This window comes from Myotis brandtii, unplaced genomic scaffold (genome assembly GCF_000412655.1).
Source record: "Myotis brandtii unplaced genomic scaffold, ASM41265v1 scaffold876, whole genome shotgun sequence".
Classification (NCBI taxonomy): domain Eukaryota; kingdom Metazoa; phylum Chordata; class Mammalia; order Chiroptera; family Vespertilionidae; genus Myotis; species Myotis brandtii.
In genome coordinates this window covers 243,687-259,523 of record NW_005371579.1, presented here as the reverse complement: position 1 = coordinate 259,523, position 15,837 = coordinate 243,687, and the positions used below count along the sequence as shown (strand labels likewise).

Sequence of the window (15,837 nt, the reverse complement as noted above, 5' to 3'; positions counted from 1 at the left end):
TGCATGCCCCCTACTGGGGATCGAGCCCGTAACCCAGACATGTGCCCTTGACTAGAATCAAACCCAGGACCCTTCAGTCCACAGGCTGATGCTCTATCCACTGAGCCAAACCAGCTAGGGCCATCCAGTTTATTTTTTATGTTTTGGTTACCAAAAATATCCCAGTACACCCAGAGAAGCTGCAGTTTGTTCGGCCGGGCCACCTGGCAGCTCTGTTCTTCAACTAAGCAAAGATGGCGACAGGGAAAAGAAGTCTGCATGGAGCCAGCTTGTTGGTGAATGTGAGTGTGGAACACAGAAGTGGAATTCAGAGGCTCGTTTGCGGAGCCCCTGAAGCTGCTCTGTGGAGCTCCAGTCCAGTGTGGAGTCCGCTCTGCTCTCCAAGGTCACCAGGTGCCAGAGCCCTTCCAGGAGAGATGGCCTCGCTCTGGTCCGGTGCCCATGCTTGTCCTACTTGCTTCCGCGGCAGGAGCTCAACCGGACGTGCCGAGCCATGCAGCAGCGGGTCCTGGAGCTCATCCCCCGGATCGCCAACGAGCAGCTGACCGAGGAGCTGCTCATTGTCAATGACAATCTCAACAACGTGTTCTTGCGCCACGAACGGTACCCAGCCTTAGCTGCCCACCCTCCCCCTCCCTCCCACCTACCCTGTGCCCTGGTCTCCCCACACGGCTGACCTCTCATCTCCTCTCAAACACCAGGCCGGCCACCCAGGGCATGTATCCTCAGTGTCTTCTTCCAGCGTGGGCATGCATGCCCCGCCTTCCAATACCTCTCCTCGCCAGTTAGCCCTGCCCGATGTCCCTGCGTCCAGCCCCCGGCGAGGGCAGCGGTGGTGGCTGAGCGCGTGGGCCCACAGCCAGGCAGGCTGGTCTGTCCTTGCTCACTCCACCGCTGCCTGGCTCTGGGGCCTCAGACCACTTACTGGACTTAATTAGGGCTCTTTGACTGCATACACACAGTGTTTCCGGCTGACTTAGAATAGGAATTGATTGGATGAATAGCCTCTATTAAATGCATAGCATTTCGAGTCCAAAGGAGAGTGAACAGCAAGGCCTCCCAACAGAGCAGGAGGGACAGACAGATCCTAGGGCAGCTCAGGGGTCTCTGGGCAGAACCTCCTAGACCAGCGGTTGCCAACCTTTCAGGCCTTACGGACCACTGGTTGGTGACCGCTGTCCTAGACCATGTCCCCAAGTTGTCACCATCAGTAAATGGGTCCAAATGCTTCCTCACCTCGTGTCATTCTGTTCAGGGGCAGGTCCCCGAGAGAAACTGGCTCAGCTTTGCTGTGCCCACTGGTTGGGGGGACAGGAGGGCCCTTTGACGGCCGTCCCACCAGGATCACGGGCAATGGGGAAAGAGCAGGCCTGGCATTTGCCTGGTGGTACTTTCTGTTCACAACCACTCACACTGTGTCTGCCTGATCCTCACATCTGGGAGGCAGGTTCCACTCTCACCCCCCTTTTAACAGAAGGAGACAAGTTCAGAAGTGATGTAACGTACCCACGGTCACTCAGTTAACAAGGGCCAGGGCCAGCACTCGAACAGACCCCAGACCCAGGTCTTCTTAGCCCGCTTCGCCCACCGCCAGGCCTGTCTGAGGGTGGCCAGTGGCTCGGGGCAGTGCAAGGACATGTGTCTTTCGCACACCACCGCAGGTCCTGGCACACACAGGTACACAGGTAGATTTCTGAGCAACTTCCACAGAAGTCCTCACCTCTGCCAGTGCCGCGTGCATCCCATGTTCTCCTCTAGTCTATTCCTATTCGTTTGTCTGATGCTGATCGTGACCGGAGTGGCCAGGTTGTTGATAATCCAAATTGGGTCACTTCTGCAAGTGAAAGGGGCACAGTTAATAGTGCCCTCGGATGCCGGGCATCACTGGGTCTGCCCAGACAAACGAGACTCACCGCTGCGCTGATGCTGAGCCCACGGGAACAGACTGGAGGAGAACGGGGGCACCCACGGCACATGAAGGGCTCTGCCTGGCTGTGCCGAGGCGCCTCTCAGCCTGTCTCCCTGACTCACTCTCTCTGTCTCGTAGGTTCGAGCGGTTCCGGACCGGCCAGACCGCCAAGGTAAACGGCTTTGCTGTCACCAGATCCTGCCTTGTTAACAGAAAAGGAGGGCTGTGCTCATCACCACCCCATATCCTGTGCAAGACGCGCCTTCTTGTCTAGGCTCCTAGAAAAGTCCCCTTCTAGCTTTTTATGTCACTGTCCCTTTAAGCTCTGCCACCTGCTGGTGCCCAAGGGTCTGCCCACCCTCCAGAGGGAGCAGCAGAGCTAGAGGCCAAGGGGAGAAACCACAGCTGCAGGCGCGGGAGACAGCTCCTCAGGCCAGTGCTTCTGGCTGAGGGGAGCAAGGCCACCGGCAGGGGCATGACGGTGGGTCTCCCTTTCCCCCAGGCCCCCAGTGAGGCCGAAGCGGCAGCTGACCTCATCGACATGGGCGCTGACCCAGCAGCCACTGGCGGCCTCTCGTCCCAGCTGGCAGGAATGAGTAAGTGCGGGTACCCCTGCAGTTCTGGAGGTGCCATCCTGTGTTACAGTTGGAGCTGGAGCCCCAACAGCAGGGTGTTAGCCCAGACCCCACTCCACTGGGGTCCCAGGCTGAACCTTGCCACAAGGCTGAGCATCTGGGACAAGACATGGGACTCTCCCTCACAGCCCACAATGGCTGAGCCCTCCCGGGCCTCGGAAGTCCCACTGTTCTGAGGTTGCCCTCGACACTGAAGTCTCTGTGGCCTGAATCGCCTGGATGAGCGTGGGCAAGTCACTGGAACATCCTGTGCCCTCCTTCCTCCTCTGGGATGGGCAGGAATGGGCCCGTCCTCACAGCCGGTGATCAGGACTGAATGAACTTGGGCACGGGCCAGGCTCAGAGCAGTGCCAGGCCGGAGTGGGCTCCTGGCACATGTTAGCCATCAAATGGTTGACATATCACTGTGATTGGTTTTACACTTACTGCCTGCTTCATGCCAAGCCCAGGAAATCACTCCAAGTGAGGTGGTAGCTATGCCCATGGTCCCGCAGCCAGCAGGTGGCTGCCCCGTTTATGCATCCTGCCCTGTGTGCACCCCCCTCTGTGCTGCCACCCAGAACCAGCCCTGGGCCCAGCAGGGAGCAGCTTGGCCACGGCGCGTGTGAGAGCAGCGGGCGGAGTCTTACGTGTCTCTCTGTCCCCGCAGACCTGGGCTCCAGCAGCGTGAGGGCTGGCCTGCAGTCTCTGGAGACCTCCGGCCGCCTGGAGGACGAGTTTGACATGTTTGCCCTAACACGGGGCAGCTCGCTGGCCGACCAACGGAAAGAGTGAGTGGCCGGCCCCCTGCAGTTTGGGTCACTCCCCATCAGAGGAGACTCTCTCCCTGAGCCCACTTGTTGGTGGGCACACCCGGAGGAAAAGCACACAGCCCCCTGGTGTGCCCCCTCAGGGTGGCAGAGTTCCTTCCCCTAAGTCAGTCCCACGTGGCCCACAGAGCCATGGCCAGGCGGCAGACTCCGTGCCCCGCAGGCAGAGCTGGATGGGGAAGGCTGGCCTGTATGTTGACCCGCTGCGTGCCAGAATCTCGTAAGATCTGATCAGATGAGGAAACTGAGGCTTCCTCGGTGGGGAGCATGGGTCTGTCTGGTGCGAGGACAGTGTCTGCGACTCAGGTTCCCCCTGCTCTGTGCCCAGTGCACCAAGCCCCTGGGGGGGCAGGGAGGCTCCTGATAAGTCCTCAGGGGCTTGTCCAGTCATTTCCGTCGTTCCACAGTCCCTACCATCCCACTCACGTCTGCCCACTCTGCACCGAGCGGGGGCCTGTCCTTCCATAGGGCTGCCCACTTCCAGGGAGATGCCCTTGGCAGTCAGGGCACGGGGCCAGCACTTGCCTCAGCTTCCCCTGATGGACTCTGTGTAGGCAGGTCAGAAGCGGTGTGCCGACGCTCGTCCTCAGCCCCTTGCTCATGACCCCAAGTCTGGGCTGGGGCTGGCCAGATAGACAGTCAAGGAAAGCTCTGGATTAAGGACCCGTCCCCGTGGACCCCCAGCTCCCTAGTGGTCATGCTGGTGTCTTTGGAAACTGTCAATGGGCCTCTGAAGAACCCAGAACTACCCTCTCCACTCTGGCATGTCCAGGTGTAGCCCGCCTGGGCCCATGGGTTGCCCACAGCCTGCCCACTGGCCGTACCCAGCTCTGGGAAAGGGAGGGCTGATGGGCCATGAGCCACATCCTTATTCAGGCAGAGTCTATAGTCCCAAGCCTAGGGCTCTGGGACCAGCGGCTCATGGTTGCCATGGAGTTAGGGCACGTGAGGCTGCTGTGCAGGTGGAAGCTAATGAGTCCGGTGGGACTTAACAGCCAGGAGGTGGCCCGCCCAGGAGGCCCCGGCAGGTGGCACACTGGCCACACCAGAGAGCCCTTGGCACCTGGCCCGGCTTGCCAGCCTGGCTGATGTTTGCTGCTACTGGAGCGAGGCCCTAGGAGAGAGAAAAGCACATCAGAACATCCTCTCCAGGACCTGCAATCTCGGGGAGAGAGATGTGCATACGGACCCCTGCCGTGCATTGCTGAGTGCTGGAGGGGTGTACCAGGCACTGTGGCCCGGACAGCAGGGTCGGGGGCGAGGGTCAAGATGGCCATTTCAGGCCATGGGAACAGCATGTGCAAAGGTCAGAGGTGGGAGAGAGCAGGAGGTAGGGCAGGTGGTCTGACACAGCATCATGTGCCTTCTCAGGTCATGGGTCCTGCGGGCCCCGAGATTGGCTTCCACCCAGCAGAAAGTGCCAGTGCCCTGCAGGGGCAGGAACGTGCCCCAGCTCGGAGTTCCCCAGCCCTTTGTTCTCCTGCCTGGCTCCTTCCTTCTGCTCCAGCTGCCTCTTTAGCCCTGGTCTCCTGACTGGCCTTTGGTCTCCTCACCTTACCCTGTCTCCTGGGACTCTCAGACGCTCCCAGGCCTGTCTGTCCACCTGGTATCTGGTGCCGGCTCTGCCTCCACTCACCAGGAAGCCAGCTCCTTGTCAGCCCCTCTGTTTCTGCTCCAGCCCCGACCACAGCTGGCACAGTCCTGGCCTCTCCACCTGACCAGCCCTTCCACTCGGGGCACCAAGGAGAGCGAGGGGGCATCTGGGCCAGCCAGGTCAGGGGCGCCTCAGCCAGGCTTTGCCGGAAGTGGGAGGCCCTTCCTCAGCTTCTCCCACATCATCGTTCTGAGGACACGGTCCACTTCCTGCCCATGCTACTGTGTCACCCTAAGTGTCTCATGTCCAGCTTCTGGCCAGCAGCCTTACCGGCACCATTTGAGGAGCAGCCCTCCCTCCTGTGTTGGGCATGGACCTGTCTGGGCTGTGACATTGTGCTTCAGCGGGTGGCTTAGGCCCTCCACTGCTGCAGGCACGGCTCCTAGCGATGGCGGAGCCTCAGCCTTCAGGGCTGTGCAGGTGTGTGTGTGAGAGGGAGAGAGATGGGGGGGGGGGCGGTTAGTAATTAGGAGAGAACATGCAGTTCTTTTGTTCCAGGGCCAGACGTGCCCTGTTCTGCCATATCCACCAGCACCTGTGTGCTCGGGCACAGGGACAGCAGCGTGACGGCTCCGTGCCTGAGGGAGCCGGCCTCCCTGGGCCAGGGCTTTGCGCAATCTTTGGCATCGCTTCCTCCTCGTTGCACTCACTGCCCAGATTTAGCCAGGGGCACCCAGCTGCGCTCTGGAAGGATGAGAGCACACTGTCCACCATCCGCCTCAGGTTGGCTCCAGCGAGACCCTGCAGATAGCCGGGCTCCAGCCCACTGGCCGGGAACGCAAGCCATGCAGCTGGGCATGCGCTCGCTCATGGCCGGCTCCCTGGCTGACTGCACATCTTATGGGGGGAGTTGACCCCGGTGCTCTCCCAAGTGGCTGCATGGGAATTTGGGGGGCTTATTCAAGAGGCCCCTTTAAGTACCGGGAGGGTGAATGGGCATGGCAGGCATTCAATGTAACAACTCCAGTTTCCAAAGCCTGGAGCTGGTGCAGCCCGGCCTCAGCAGAGGGTGGGTGCTCCCCCGCCCCTCCCTGTGCAGGGTGTCCCTTTGCACCTGGGATTCTCGGACTCACTTCTTCACCTCAGTGCTGGATGGACCGGGGCTGAGGTCTCACCTCCTCTCTGCTGTGGTTCAGAGCGAGCATAAAGGTTCTCCCCACATGTCAGGGCTGCCTCCCCCAGACGCCCATCTCTCTGCAGCAGTCAGGGGAGGCACCAAGCCCCCTCGTTAGCCCAGGTCCTCCTCCCACTCCTGGTTTATTCTCTTGCTCCCCTGAGACTTCACCTCAAACCCACCAGACACCCCCTCCCTGCCCTCTGCCTGGGAGCTGTGGCGGCGCCGCGTCCCTCCCCCCTCCCCCCACCAGTGCCCAGCTGGCTGGCACCCCCAGAGGATGGTTAGAATCACCCTCCACCTGCTGCCAGACCGGAGGGCTGGGGGTGTCGTGCAGTGAGCCAGCACCAGAGGGCGCCTCACCCAGCCGCCCACCCGTGAGCTTACTCCCCATTCAAACGCAGCCTTGCTCAGAACCACGGTTTGTAAATTATCAGATGGGAGCTACTCAAACAGAGTGTCTGTATAGGAGCTCTCCGTGAGCATGGGGTCACTGGCCCTAGTTCTCCTCCCTGGAGTTGGGCCAAATCTGATGTTGGCTCTTGGCGATCTGGTTCTGTCTGGGCCAGCAGCACCCCCTCCCTCCTCCAGCTCATCCCCGCCCATCCCCCTCCATCATCACATCCGCGGGCACACCCTACAGTAAGGGCAGCACTAATGGCATGGGGGCCTCTGTGTTTCAGGGTGAAATACGAAGACCCCCAAGCTACGGACGGCCTGGCTGGAGCCCTGGACGCCCGGCAGCAGAGCACCGGAGCGGTGAGCAGAGGCCTGAGGAAGGCAGGGAGTGCTTGTCCGGGGCCCCATGTGCCAGGCCTGGCTTGGCGTGCCCCTCCCTTCCCCATTTGGTTTTTCCGTTGGCCCTTTGTAGCTAATGTGAGTGTTCCCATATCACAGCTGAGGAAACTTAGTCCCCAGTTCACACGGGAGAAGAGTTAGAGCAGAGACTCAGACCTGGCTCCCCGCCCCACCCCCGCATCGGCCCCCCCAGCTGTGTCCTCAGGCAGGTGACCACCTTCCTGGCCTCCGTGGCTTCCTCTGTACCGGAGCTCACAGTTGTGCCCACAGGGCTGGTAATAGGATGCGTGAGCGTGTACTGAAGGTGCTTGGCCCAGACTGAGCTCAGTCAGTCCTCTGCCTCGGGGCCTCTCTAGAGACCTGCTCCCAGGAGTGTGGAGAGAGGGGGACAGAACAGAGAACAGGAGCCGCAGCGGCAGCCCCGCCCCTCCCGCCATCCGCCTTGCATTTCCTCCCAGCTCCCTGCCTGCCTTCCCACCCTACCACCCCCGGAGCCATCCTGGACATCTTGTAGTTCCCTTTACCTGCTGGCTGTGCATTGAGTGGCCGCCAGGGGCCAGCACCGAGCAGCTCTGTGGGCAACCCCTCCCCTTGGCCAGAGCTCCAAGCACACTGCCCATTCCTGTGATGTGTGTCTGGGCACCGTCTGGACAGTGAGACTTCTGTCCCAGGAGGTGGACAGAGTTGCTCCTCAGGAAGTGGTTGGAGATGGCAGGGCCGGGGTGGAGAGGCAGGAGCAGAGGCGTGGCTGGCAGAGGAGAGGGTTGGGGCTTGAGGCCGGGCCAGTGGGACTGGCTGGAGGGAGGCAGCCTGAGCGGCAGCAGGGACTGCAGGTCTCCAGGCAGCTGGGAGGAGGGTGGGCTTCGTTCTGTGTGAGGAGGAAGCGGTGGGCGGGTGTGAGCAGAGGGGCCATTCCTCCGGCTCCCGGTATAGAAGGACCCGCGTGGAAGGGGAGAGCAGGGAGGAGGCTGTGGAAGTGCTCAGCCCACGGGGATGTGGTGGACGGGGAGCCTGGCTGACCCAAGACCCCCAGCATCTCAGGCGTCCTTCCCAGGTCAGAACAGGCAAGACCTGGAGCACTGGAGGCAGGGCCAGGGGGCGACCCGGCTTCCTATGTGCGTTCCGCGCCCCCCCCAACCCCACCCCATTTTTCTTTGTAAGAGCCTCCATCATTTTCTTTGTAAGCGGTGGTTTGTCCAGCCTGCGCTCTGGGCCAGGCCCTGCGCTATGCTCTCTACATCCCCCCTCAGGTCAGCACAGACCCTTAAGGGGCGTCTCCCTTTCAACAAAGCGGAAACAGTCCCAGAGAGAGGCTGGGTGAGACACTGTAACACCTTCGCGTGGCCCTGGCGCACGGAGAGGGATTTCATCTCTGTGGTGCTGCTGCCCAGGGTCCACCCTTCTGGTCCGTCTGGCTCCAAAGCCAGTGCTGGTACCGAGAGCCCAGGGGCCTTGGAGCTCAGCCTTCCTGTCCGAGGGCCGGCGTTCTGGCTCCAAGAACCTGGATGAATCCAGACCCGCTGGAAGTCAGCCAAAAGCACCTCCTCTCGGGCCACCTGGCCTCGCGGGCAGGGCCTGACACCACTGCCCAGCGGCACAATCCCAGCCACTCCTTCCTGTTGCAAACCCGGGAGCTGCAGCCCAGGGACAGGTCTGCCGGGGCACACGGCAGCTCGGGCCGCCAAGAGCTGGAGCCGGGCTCCCTCCTCACCGCCTGGCAGTTACTCCGGGAGGAGACCCGAAACTGACCAGTGAGGCTCGAGCATCCCTGGTGACCAGAGGTTTGAGTCCCTTTACCAGGCGAGGGCCGGGCTTTCCTCCAGGTGCTCCGTCTGGCTGTGGTGAGGCTCTCCATGGGCCGTCAGAATGGGTCCCAGGCAGCCACGCCCGGCATGGAGTCAATGTCCGCTCTGAGGCAGCCAGGCTGGCCCCGGCTCACCGTCCTGTGAGGTGTGGGCGTGTGTGCCAGGCCCCTGTGGGGTCTGTCCAGGGTGGGAGGCAGGACTCCTGTCCCCCTCGCCCACCAGTCTGCTCGGCCCAAGGAGCCTCCTGTTGCCACCAGTCAACCTGAGGGGCCGTAACCAGTGTTTCTAAGCCCGAGGCGCCCGTCAGAATCTGAGAGCCAGCGGCTGGTGGCTGCCTGCTCTGCCATCGCGAGGGCGTGTCCAGTTGGACCAGGCCGCCAGCCGCCTGGCCCTGCCCTGTCCTCCCGCCTCCCTCAGCGTGACCCTTTCTCACCAGATGGGAGGCGGCAGTGAGAAGAGCCTCGGGGACTGGATGGTGAGACAAGGCATGGTGAGGCCCCCCCCGAGAGCTGGGGCTGTCCCTCGGGGCTCCCCCGGTGCTGCTGCCAGAGGGAGCAGGAGCCTCAGACCCAGAGGAGAGAGGGGCCTGCCGGCCCAGCCCAGCCCAGCCCTCAGTGGCCCTGCACCCCCCACTCCTGCTTTCTCAGCCTCTGGGGGCCCACTTCTGGCCGCCCAGGCATCCCCTCCGGCAGCTGAGAGCTCGTGGGAAAGGGCCCTGCTGCTGCTGCTGGTGCTGCTGGTGCTGCTGGGAAGGCCCTCCTGCCTCTGCTCGGGGCTTCCTGCTCCCCACGGGCCTCAGGCTGGGGAAGAGCTGGGGTGGAACTGGCCTGGTTGGAGAGAGGCTCTCCCTCCTCCCCAGGAGCTAACTGGTGGCTGGCATCTTGAGCATCCACTCTGTGCCGGGCACGGGGCTAGGCTCCTCCCACCACCGGCTCACTCCGTCCTCACAGCGCTGGGCGCTGGGCGCTGTGTTACTCTGAGGATGAGCCAGTGAGGTAGCCTCCAAGAAGGAGACCCGCCCAGCAGCCCCTGTCCACACAGAGCTTTGTGGCCCGGAGTGAAAAGTCCCCGTGCGCAGCCCCAGCCCCCCTGAGCCCCCAGCCTGGCCTTTTCAGGTCATCTCAGCACCTCCCTCCACATGGGCCCCTCCACCAGGAACTCGGTCTGTGAACGCATGCAGGGAGATAAGCTGGCAGCCTCACCCTCGGGGTGGGAGCTGGAGGTGCATTTCTCCTCCTGGCCTGGCCTCTGCTTAGCCCACTGCCCGGCATCCCCTTGCCCACCGCCTGGCACCGTGGGCAGAATTGTGGGTCCCAGGCAGCTGGGCAGGAGCCATCTTGGGGGAGATGCCAGGATCTTGGCTCCCATAAAGGAGCAGGCAGGTCTGACACGCCATTTCTAAGTGAGGAGGCTCAGGGAGGGTGACTGCCCCCAGCTGCCCAGCCCGCCCGGCCTCACCGTCCTCCTCCCTTCCAGATCCCCGTCACCCAGGCCTGCCTCATGGAGGACATCGAGCAGTGGCTGTCCACTGACGTGGTGAGTCAGGGCCGCCCAGCCCACAAGCAAAGGCTCAGGCCCGCTCCTCACCCACCTGACGGGGCTCCCAGGTTTCTCATGAGGAAGAGGCTGGTCCTAGGGATGACGGCGGGGGGGGGGGGGAGGGGGGGGCTAGAAGGGGTCAATGGGAGAAAAGGGGGACATCTGTATTACTTTCTAGCAATAAAGCATTGCTGTGGGACCCTCAGCAGCGGACCGTGTCCCACCTTTAGAGGAGGGCCTGGCACTGCACCCTCCCCCAGCATGCTGCCCGGTGAGGTCCCCGTGGGTGCCGGCTGAGGGCAGTCAAGGAGCCATGACAGCGCTAGGCTCTGCACCTGCCACACGCAGGGAGATGGGGCCACTCAGCCCATTTCACAGATCAGGAGGCTGATAGCAGCTGAGAGACTGCATGGGCCCCGCCCAGCTCCGCGGCCCCCACCCGCCCAGCTAACCTCTGCTCCCGCTTTCTCAGGGGAACGACACGGAGGAGTCCCGGGCCAAAGTGGCCGATCGGTTGCCCAGCCTCTCCAGCCCCTCAGCTGAGGGCCCCCCCGGGCCCCGCCCCGGCGCCGCCCCTCGAAAGCAGACCCAGGAGAAGGACGAAGACATGCTGTTTGCCTTATGAGCAGGCTGGCACCCTGCGCCCGGCCGCTGCTCCCACCCCTGGCTGGGCCTCTCCCTCCCTCGGTGTCAAGGCTGCTTGGGGTGGCGTGTTACCCCTTCTCTCCTCGAGGCTGGGCCAGGTTTGGGGAGTGGGAAGGCAGCAGGTGAACTGGGCGAGCAGGTCAGTTCCTTGTTGGGATCCTGGCCACTCCTGCCGCCCCCACCCCAGCCGGCCACTCTGACTTTGCTGAGACCTGGAAGCCTGGACAGGCAGGCTGGCTGCTTGGTTGCCCCGGTGACCCTCCTGCCCTGGGTGACCCATCCCAGAGGAGCCCTCCAGAGCCCACACTGCCAGCCGAGGCCTGGCCGGAAGCTGGAAACAGAAGCTTCTGTTGCAACCTCTGGTCCCTTCCCCGGCCCTGCCGCGTGGAGCCCAAGGCTCTGGCCCGCTGTTGAGGGCGGGGTATGTGGCCCAGCTGCTCGCCGTCCAGGTACGAAGCTGCACTTCGTGGGGCAGAGCGCCCGGCCCTGGCTGCAGGGAAGGGTTCAGGGCGTGCAGCCCCACCATCTCCTCTACTGCCTTTCCCCTTCCTCTTCCTCTTCCTGCCCGCCGGGCGTGGGTCCCCCACCTGTTGGTTGATCCTCTTGTACTGGGAGAGGTACCTTTATGTCCCCAATTAAAGGTAGAAAACCACCTGCGACAGCGTTCAGGCGCCAAGTGGGAAGTGACTTCTTGGTCTCTCCAGGGAGGGGGACAACTTTGGCGCTGGGAGCTGGGGGCCATCCAGGGAGGGCATCTCAGATGGTCAGGCGGAGCAGCAGGACTGGCAGCCAGCAGCCCCTCGCGCCTCACAGGCTCAGCACGCTTTGCCCTGCTGGGAGACCCATTGCTGTCCCTCTGAGTGACGTTCCTACATGCTCAGGGCACCTTCACGCTGCTCCTGCCCCTGCGGGGGGAGGGGGGGCAGTTACAGGCAGGAGCACAGTGTAGGGAGGGGCAGGGGGGCTCCTGCAGGAGGAGATCGCCATCCTGTCGGGCACTGGACTAGGCTATACGCAGGCTCATGGGCTGTCACAGCAGCCCTGGGCAGAGCAGTTACCACTCGTCACAGACGCTGAGGCTCGACTCCGTCACGAGCCATGCTGTGACTGGGCCCCTTCTGCGCCTCGTGCCCCCACGTGGACACCAGCACCCATCTTACCTGCTTATATCATGCAGAGGTGGCAGGTGCTGGGGACTCTGGCCTTGATCTGAGTGTCCACCGGCTGTATCTTGCCGGCCCGGCTGCCTCTCCAGCCGGCGTGACAGCAGGTCACACCCAGAGGCCCTTCCTGGGCCGCCGCTGGCTGGCTGGCTGCCACCACACCACACGCCCACAGTGTCTGAAGCCGCAGCTGGAATCTGTGCTCAGTCCACGTGGTGGAGCAAGGCCCTGGTGAGGCCCTTCCTGGGCCGCCGCTGGCTGGCTGGCTGCCTGGCTGCCACCACACCACACTGGCCCAGTGTCTGAAGCCGCAGCTGGATTCTGTGCTCAGTCCACGTGGTGGAGCAAGGCCCCGGCGCACCTGGGCTCCGTGACCCTCGCTTGCGTAACATGCACCTTTGCCACTGTGCCTGCATGGTTGCCGCCTGGGGGCAGTGACTGCGGGGCATGCACACACTCGCCCACATGCGGTGCGGTCAGCAGTCCTGGTCAGCTCCGACTCCCACAGACCTTCCCACAGCCTGGCCTGGGAGCCCTGGAGACCGGGCCGTCTCACAGGACAGAGGGATGGGCTCCGTGAGCTCCCTCCCCTGCCCCTGCAGCCCCAGCTCTCCACATCCCCCTCCCTCCCCACCACGCCCAGCTGAGCTGCTGTGTGCAGTGCCCGGCCAGGCCTGTTCACCTCCCAACAGCCCTGGGGAGAACAGTTGACTACCGCTTGCCAGTGGGGAAACTGGGGCTTGGGGGAGCAAGGACTGGCTAGTCACATACTCAGTAATGGGAGAGTGGGACCCGGTCCTTTACACGCCGTCTGCTGGGAGCCCCAGGGAACCAGCCGTGACTTCGGGGCTGGTGGCCCTGTTCATGCTGAAGTTCCGAGTGGTTTGTTCTCTCCTGCGGATGCTATCTGCCGAGTGCCAGCTGCACACGGGGCGTGGGCCTCGGTGCTGAGGGTACAGGTGAATGGCCACCTGCCAGCCCTGTTGGGCCACATGGGAGGGAAGGGGACAAAACGACAGACGTAAATTCAGTAAGTGCCACCTGCTCTGAAATGAAGGGAGGGGAAACTGAGGCAGAGTGATGGGAGGGGCCAAGGCTGGAGACGCAGGGAGGGCCCAGCGCAGAGCCCCACAGGAAGGGGACCAGGGAGACCACCCACTTCCCCTGGAAGGGGCATCCCCTCCCTAAGGCCCCTCCAGAGAGAGGCTGCTGGGCTGAAGGCAGCTGAGGAGCCTGCAGGAGCCATCGTGCTGGCCAGGCTGCGTTTCCTGACGCAGGCCATTTGGACCAATCACTCAGCCACAGGAAGTCTCTGGCCCCCACAAAAGTGGGCCAGCTGCTGGCGGGGGCCTTGGCCATGTGCCCACAGGACAGGATTAATGAGGCACCAGCAGCTCCTACTGGGCCCAGCTGCCTCAGAGGCAGCGCATGTCCAGGGGGGTTTGAGGGGAGGCCAGCTGGCAGGAGGGCAGGAGAAGGGGCGCCTTGGAGGCAGCCCCTGGGGCCTGCGAGGAGGTGCTCGCCAGAGCTGCCTGGAAGCCCTTGGCAGAGGCTCCGTGCCCTCCTGGCTCCCTGAGCCCCCAGGACCCACACGGCCTGGGCACTGCCCCTGATGTCAGCATCCAACCTCTCCAGTTGTCACACAAAGCCTGGCGTGGCCGCTGCTCATCGTAAAATGTGCTCAGCAGTCACCCCTCACGGGGTGGCAGTGAGGATCAGCTGGAAGGACAAGGACAGCGCCTGTGGGAAGATGCTCCACGCGTCCTCACGACGGTACCCTCCAGCCAGGCACCCGCCAGAGCACTGCCCCTGGCTCCGGGTGGTCTGGGGGACTCCAGCTCTCCAGGGTGCTCGCTGCCTCCAGGACAGCCTCCACTCCCACGACAGCCTTGGGCCTGGGCTGCTGCCCCTAAGGGGGGCCCCAGGAGCGAGGAGGATCCCCCAGGTGTCCTGGACCAGGCTTCTGAGGTGGCAGGAGCTCAGGTGAGTGCTCCAAGTGACCACAAGATGGCAGCAGAGCTACACATAGCAGGTCCTGCAGCTATGGGGAGGGAGGGTGTCTGCCAACCAGCTCCTGCACTGCCCCTCTCTGCCCTCGGTGCCACCACACAGGAGTCTTTGTCCCAAAACCCAAGCCCCACACAAACTGCCCTCTGCTTCCACACCCCCACACACTTCCCTGGTGGGGCTGGGAGCTCGAGCGGGAAGGATCTACAGTAAGCATGTCAAACTCAAAGGCTAACTCGGGCCAAATAAGGTGTACGTTTATGTGGGCTGCAAAAAACCAAAAGCTTCCATTTTCGTAGAAACATAGCTTTATTTCCATAGAGACATGCTGAATACAAAGGGCTGAAGTAAATGAGTCATCATTAACATAAAATAATAGAACATTTTTATAAAAAATATTTTTTCTTGGACATTAACTTACCAGACACTGAATAACTGCACAAATTAATAAGCATAATGCAAATAAACCTATTTTTCTTGTTCTCCAAAAACGAAATTATTTCCTGTTGTACACACCAAACAAGTTAGTACAAGACTAATGACGTGGCCATCGGCTGCTAAAATATTCGCTGCTAGTATTAGTGGAGAGAAATGTGTGCCTGCGCGTAAGGGCGTAAGGGAAATGAATGCAACACGATCATAGTAACCAGTCATTAGCGAACATTGCAGTTCATTAATAATTATGTATAACAGGATATTGTAAAAATTAAGTTACGAAATTTTCATTAAAACGTTTCTTACATACTGTTATGTTGGCTGGGCCACAAACATTCTTGTGTGCCGCATGCGCCCGCGGGCCACAAGTTTGACAGGCTTGCTCTACGGGGAGACTCGATGGGATCCCCAGCCCTTTTACACCTGACCCACGGGGGTGTCCCACACACACACACGCACACACACACACACACACACACACAGGCCTTCTCCGTGTACACAGCATTCGGGTGTGTATTTTCCGTTCTACCTACATTGGTAGAAAAGCAGAGTTCATGCCAATAACTCCGTCAGTGCAACACCACAATTCCTCCAGCACTGCCCTTCCATGTATGACTTCCTTCTCCAACAGGGAGAACCCGGTCCCGTTATCCCGGCTGACCTCAATCCTGCCAGTAGCCAGTCTCCCCTGCCACCGCCCAGCCTGCCTACGCCCTCCTCACCTCGCATGGGTCCCCACTCGCCCGGGTGCACCCCAGAGCCCCTGCCCAGACCCTCCTCACCCAGTGCAGCCTCCTACTCCCACCCCAGCAGCACCTGGTCCCGCCTAAAGGCTTTGGACAGATGGCTCAGGACAGGAGTGGAAGAGGAAGGAAGAGGAGGTTTCGTTTCACGGGTGATCAGAGTAAGCCCTGAAGTGATGTCTGAGTCCCATTGTCCCACAAACCACCCAAACGTGTGCATTTCCAGTCTTTACCCCTGCAAACTACCCCTCCCACCCTCTGTATCAGAAGCCCTTGCTCAGTGCATCAGTTACCTCGTGTGGCCACAAGGGGGCGCCACAGACGGGCTTAAACAGCAGGAATGTACTTTCTGGGCTAGAGGTCACAGTGCCCGCCCGGCAGGGTGGTTTCTTCTCCGCGTGTCTGTGTTCTTATAATCTCCTCTTATAAGGACACCCACCAGTGGGATTAGGACCCAGCTCACCTTAGTAACCTCCTTTAGCCTTAATCACCTTTTCAAAAGCCCTGTCTGCATATAGTCGGGTTCTGAGGTCCTGAGCGCTAGGACTTCAACAGATTGGGGGGTGTGGGGGTTGCGGGGG

General features: G+C 61.7%; 1 protein-coding gene across 3 annotated transcripts in view; it reads left to right on the top strand.

The window, feature by feature from the left end:
• TOM1 (target of myb1 membrane trafficking protein) overlaps positions 1-11,574 on the top strand; it is a 21,999-nt gene extending 10,425 nt beyond the window's left edge. Inside the window, exons 7-14 of one of the 3 annotated variants that reach the window (XM_014532300.1) lie at positions 470-603; positions 2,048-2,081; positions 2,412-2,505; positions 3,194-3,314; positions 6,805-6,880; positions 9,161-9,214; positions 10,201-10,260; positions 10,736-11,574. In XM_014532300.1, coding sequence (XP_014387786.1) covers positions 470-603; positions 2,048-2,081; positions 2,412-2,505; positions 3,194-3,314; positions 6,805-6,880; positions 9,161-9,214; positions 10,201-10,260; positions 10,736-10,888 — 726 coding nt within the window. In that variant the 3' untranslated portion in view covers positions 10,889-11,574. The remainder of the gene's footprint in view (positions 1-469; positions 604-2,047; positions 2,082-2,411; positions 2,506-3,193; positions 3,315-6,804; positions 6,881-9,160; positions 9,215-10,200; positions 10,261-10,735) is intronic. The other 2 variants (XM_014532299.1, XM_005884917.2) reach the window with 2 other exon arrangements.
• Positions 11,575-15,837: the final 4,263 nt, after the last annotated feature.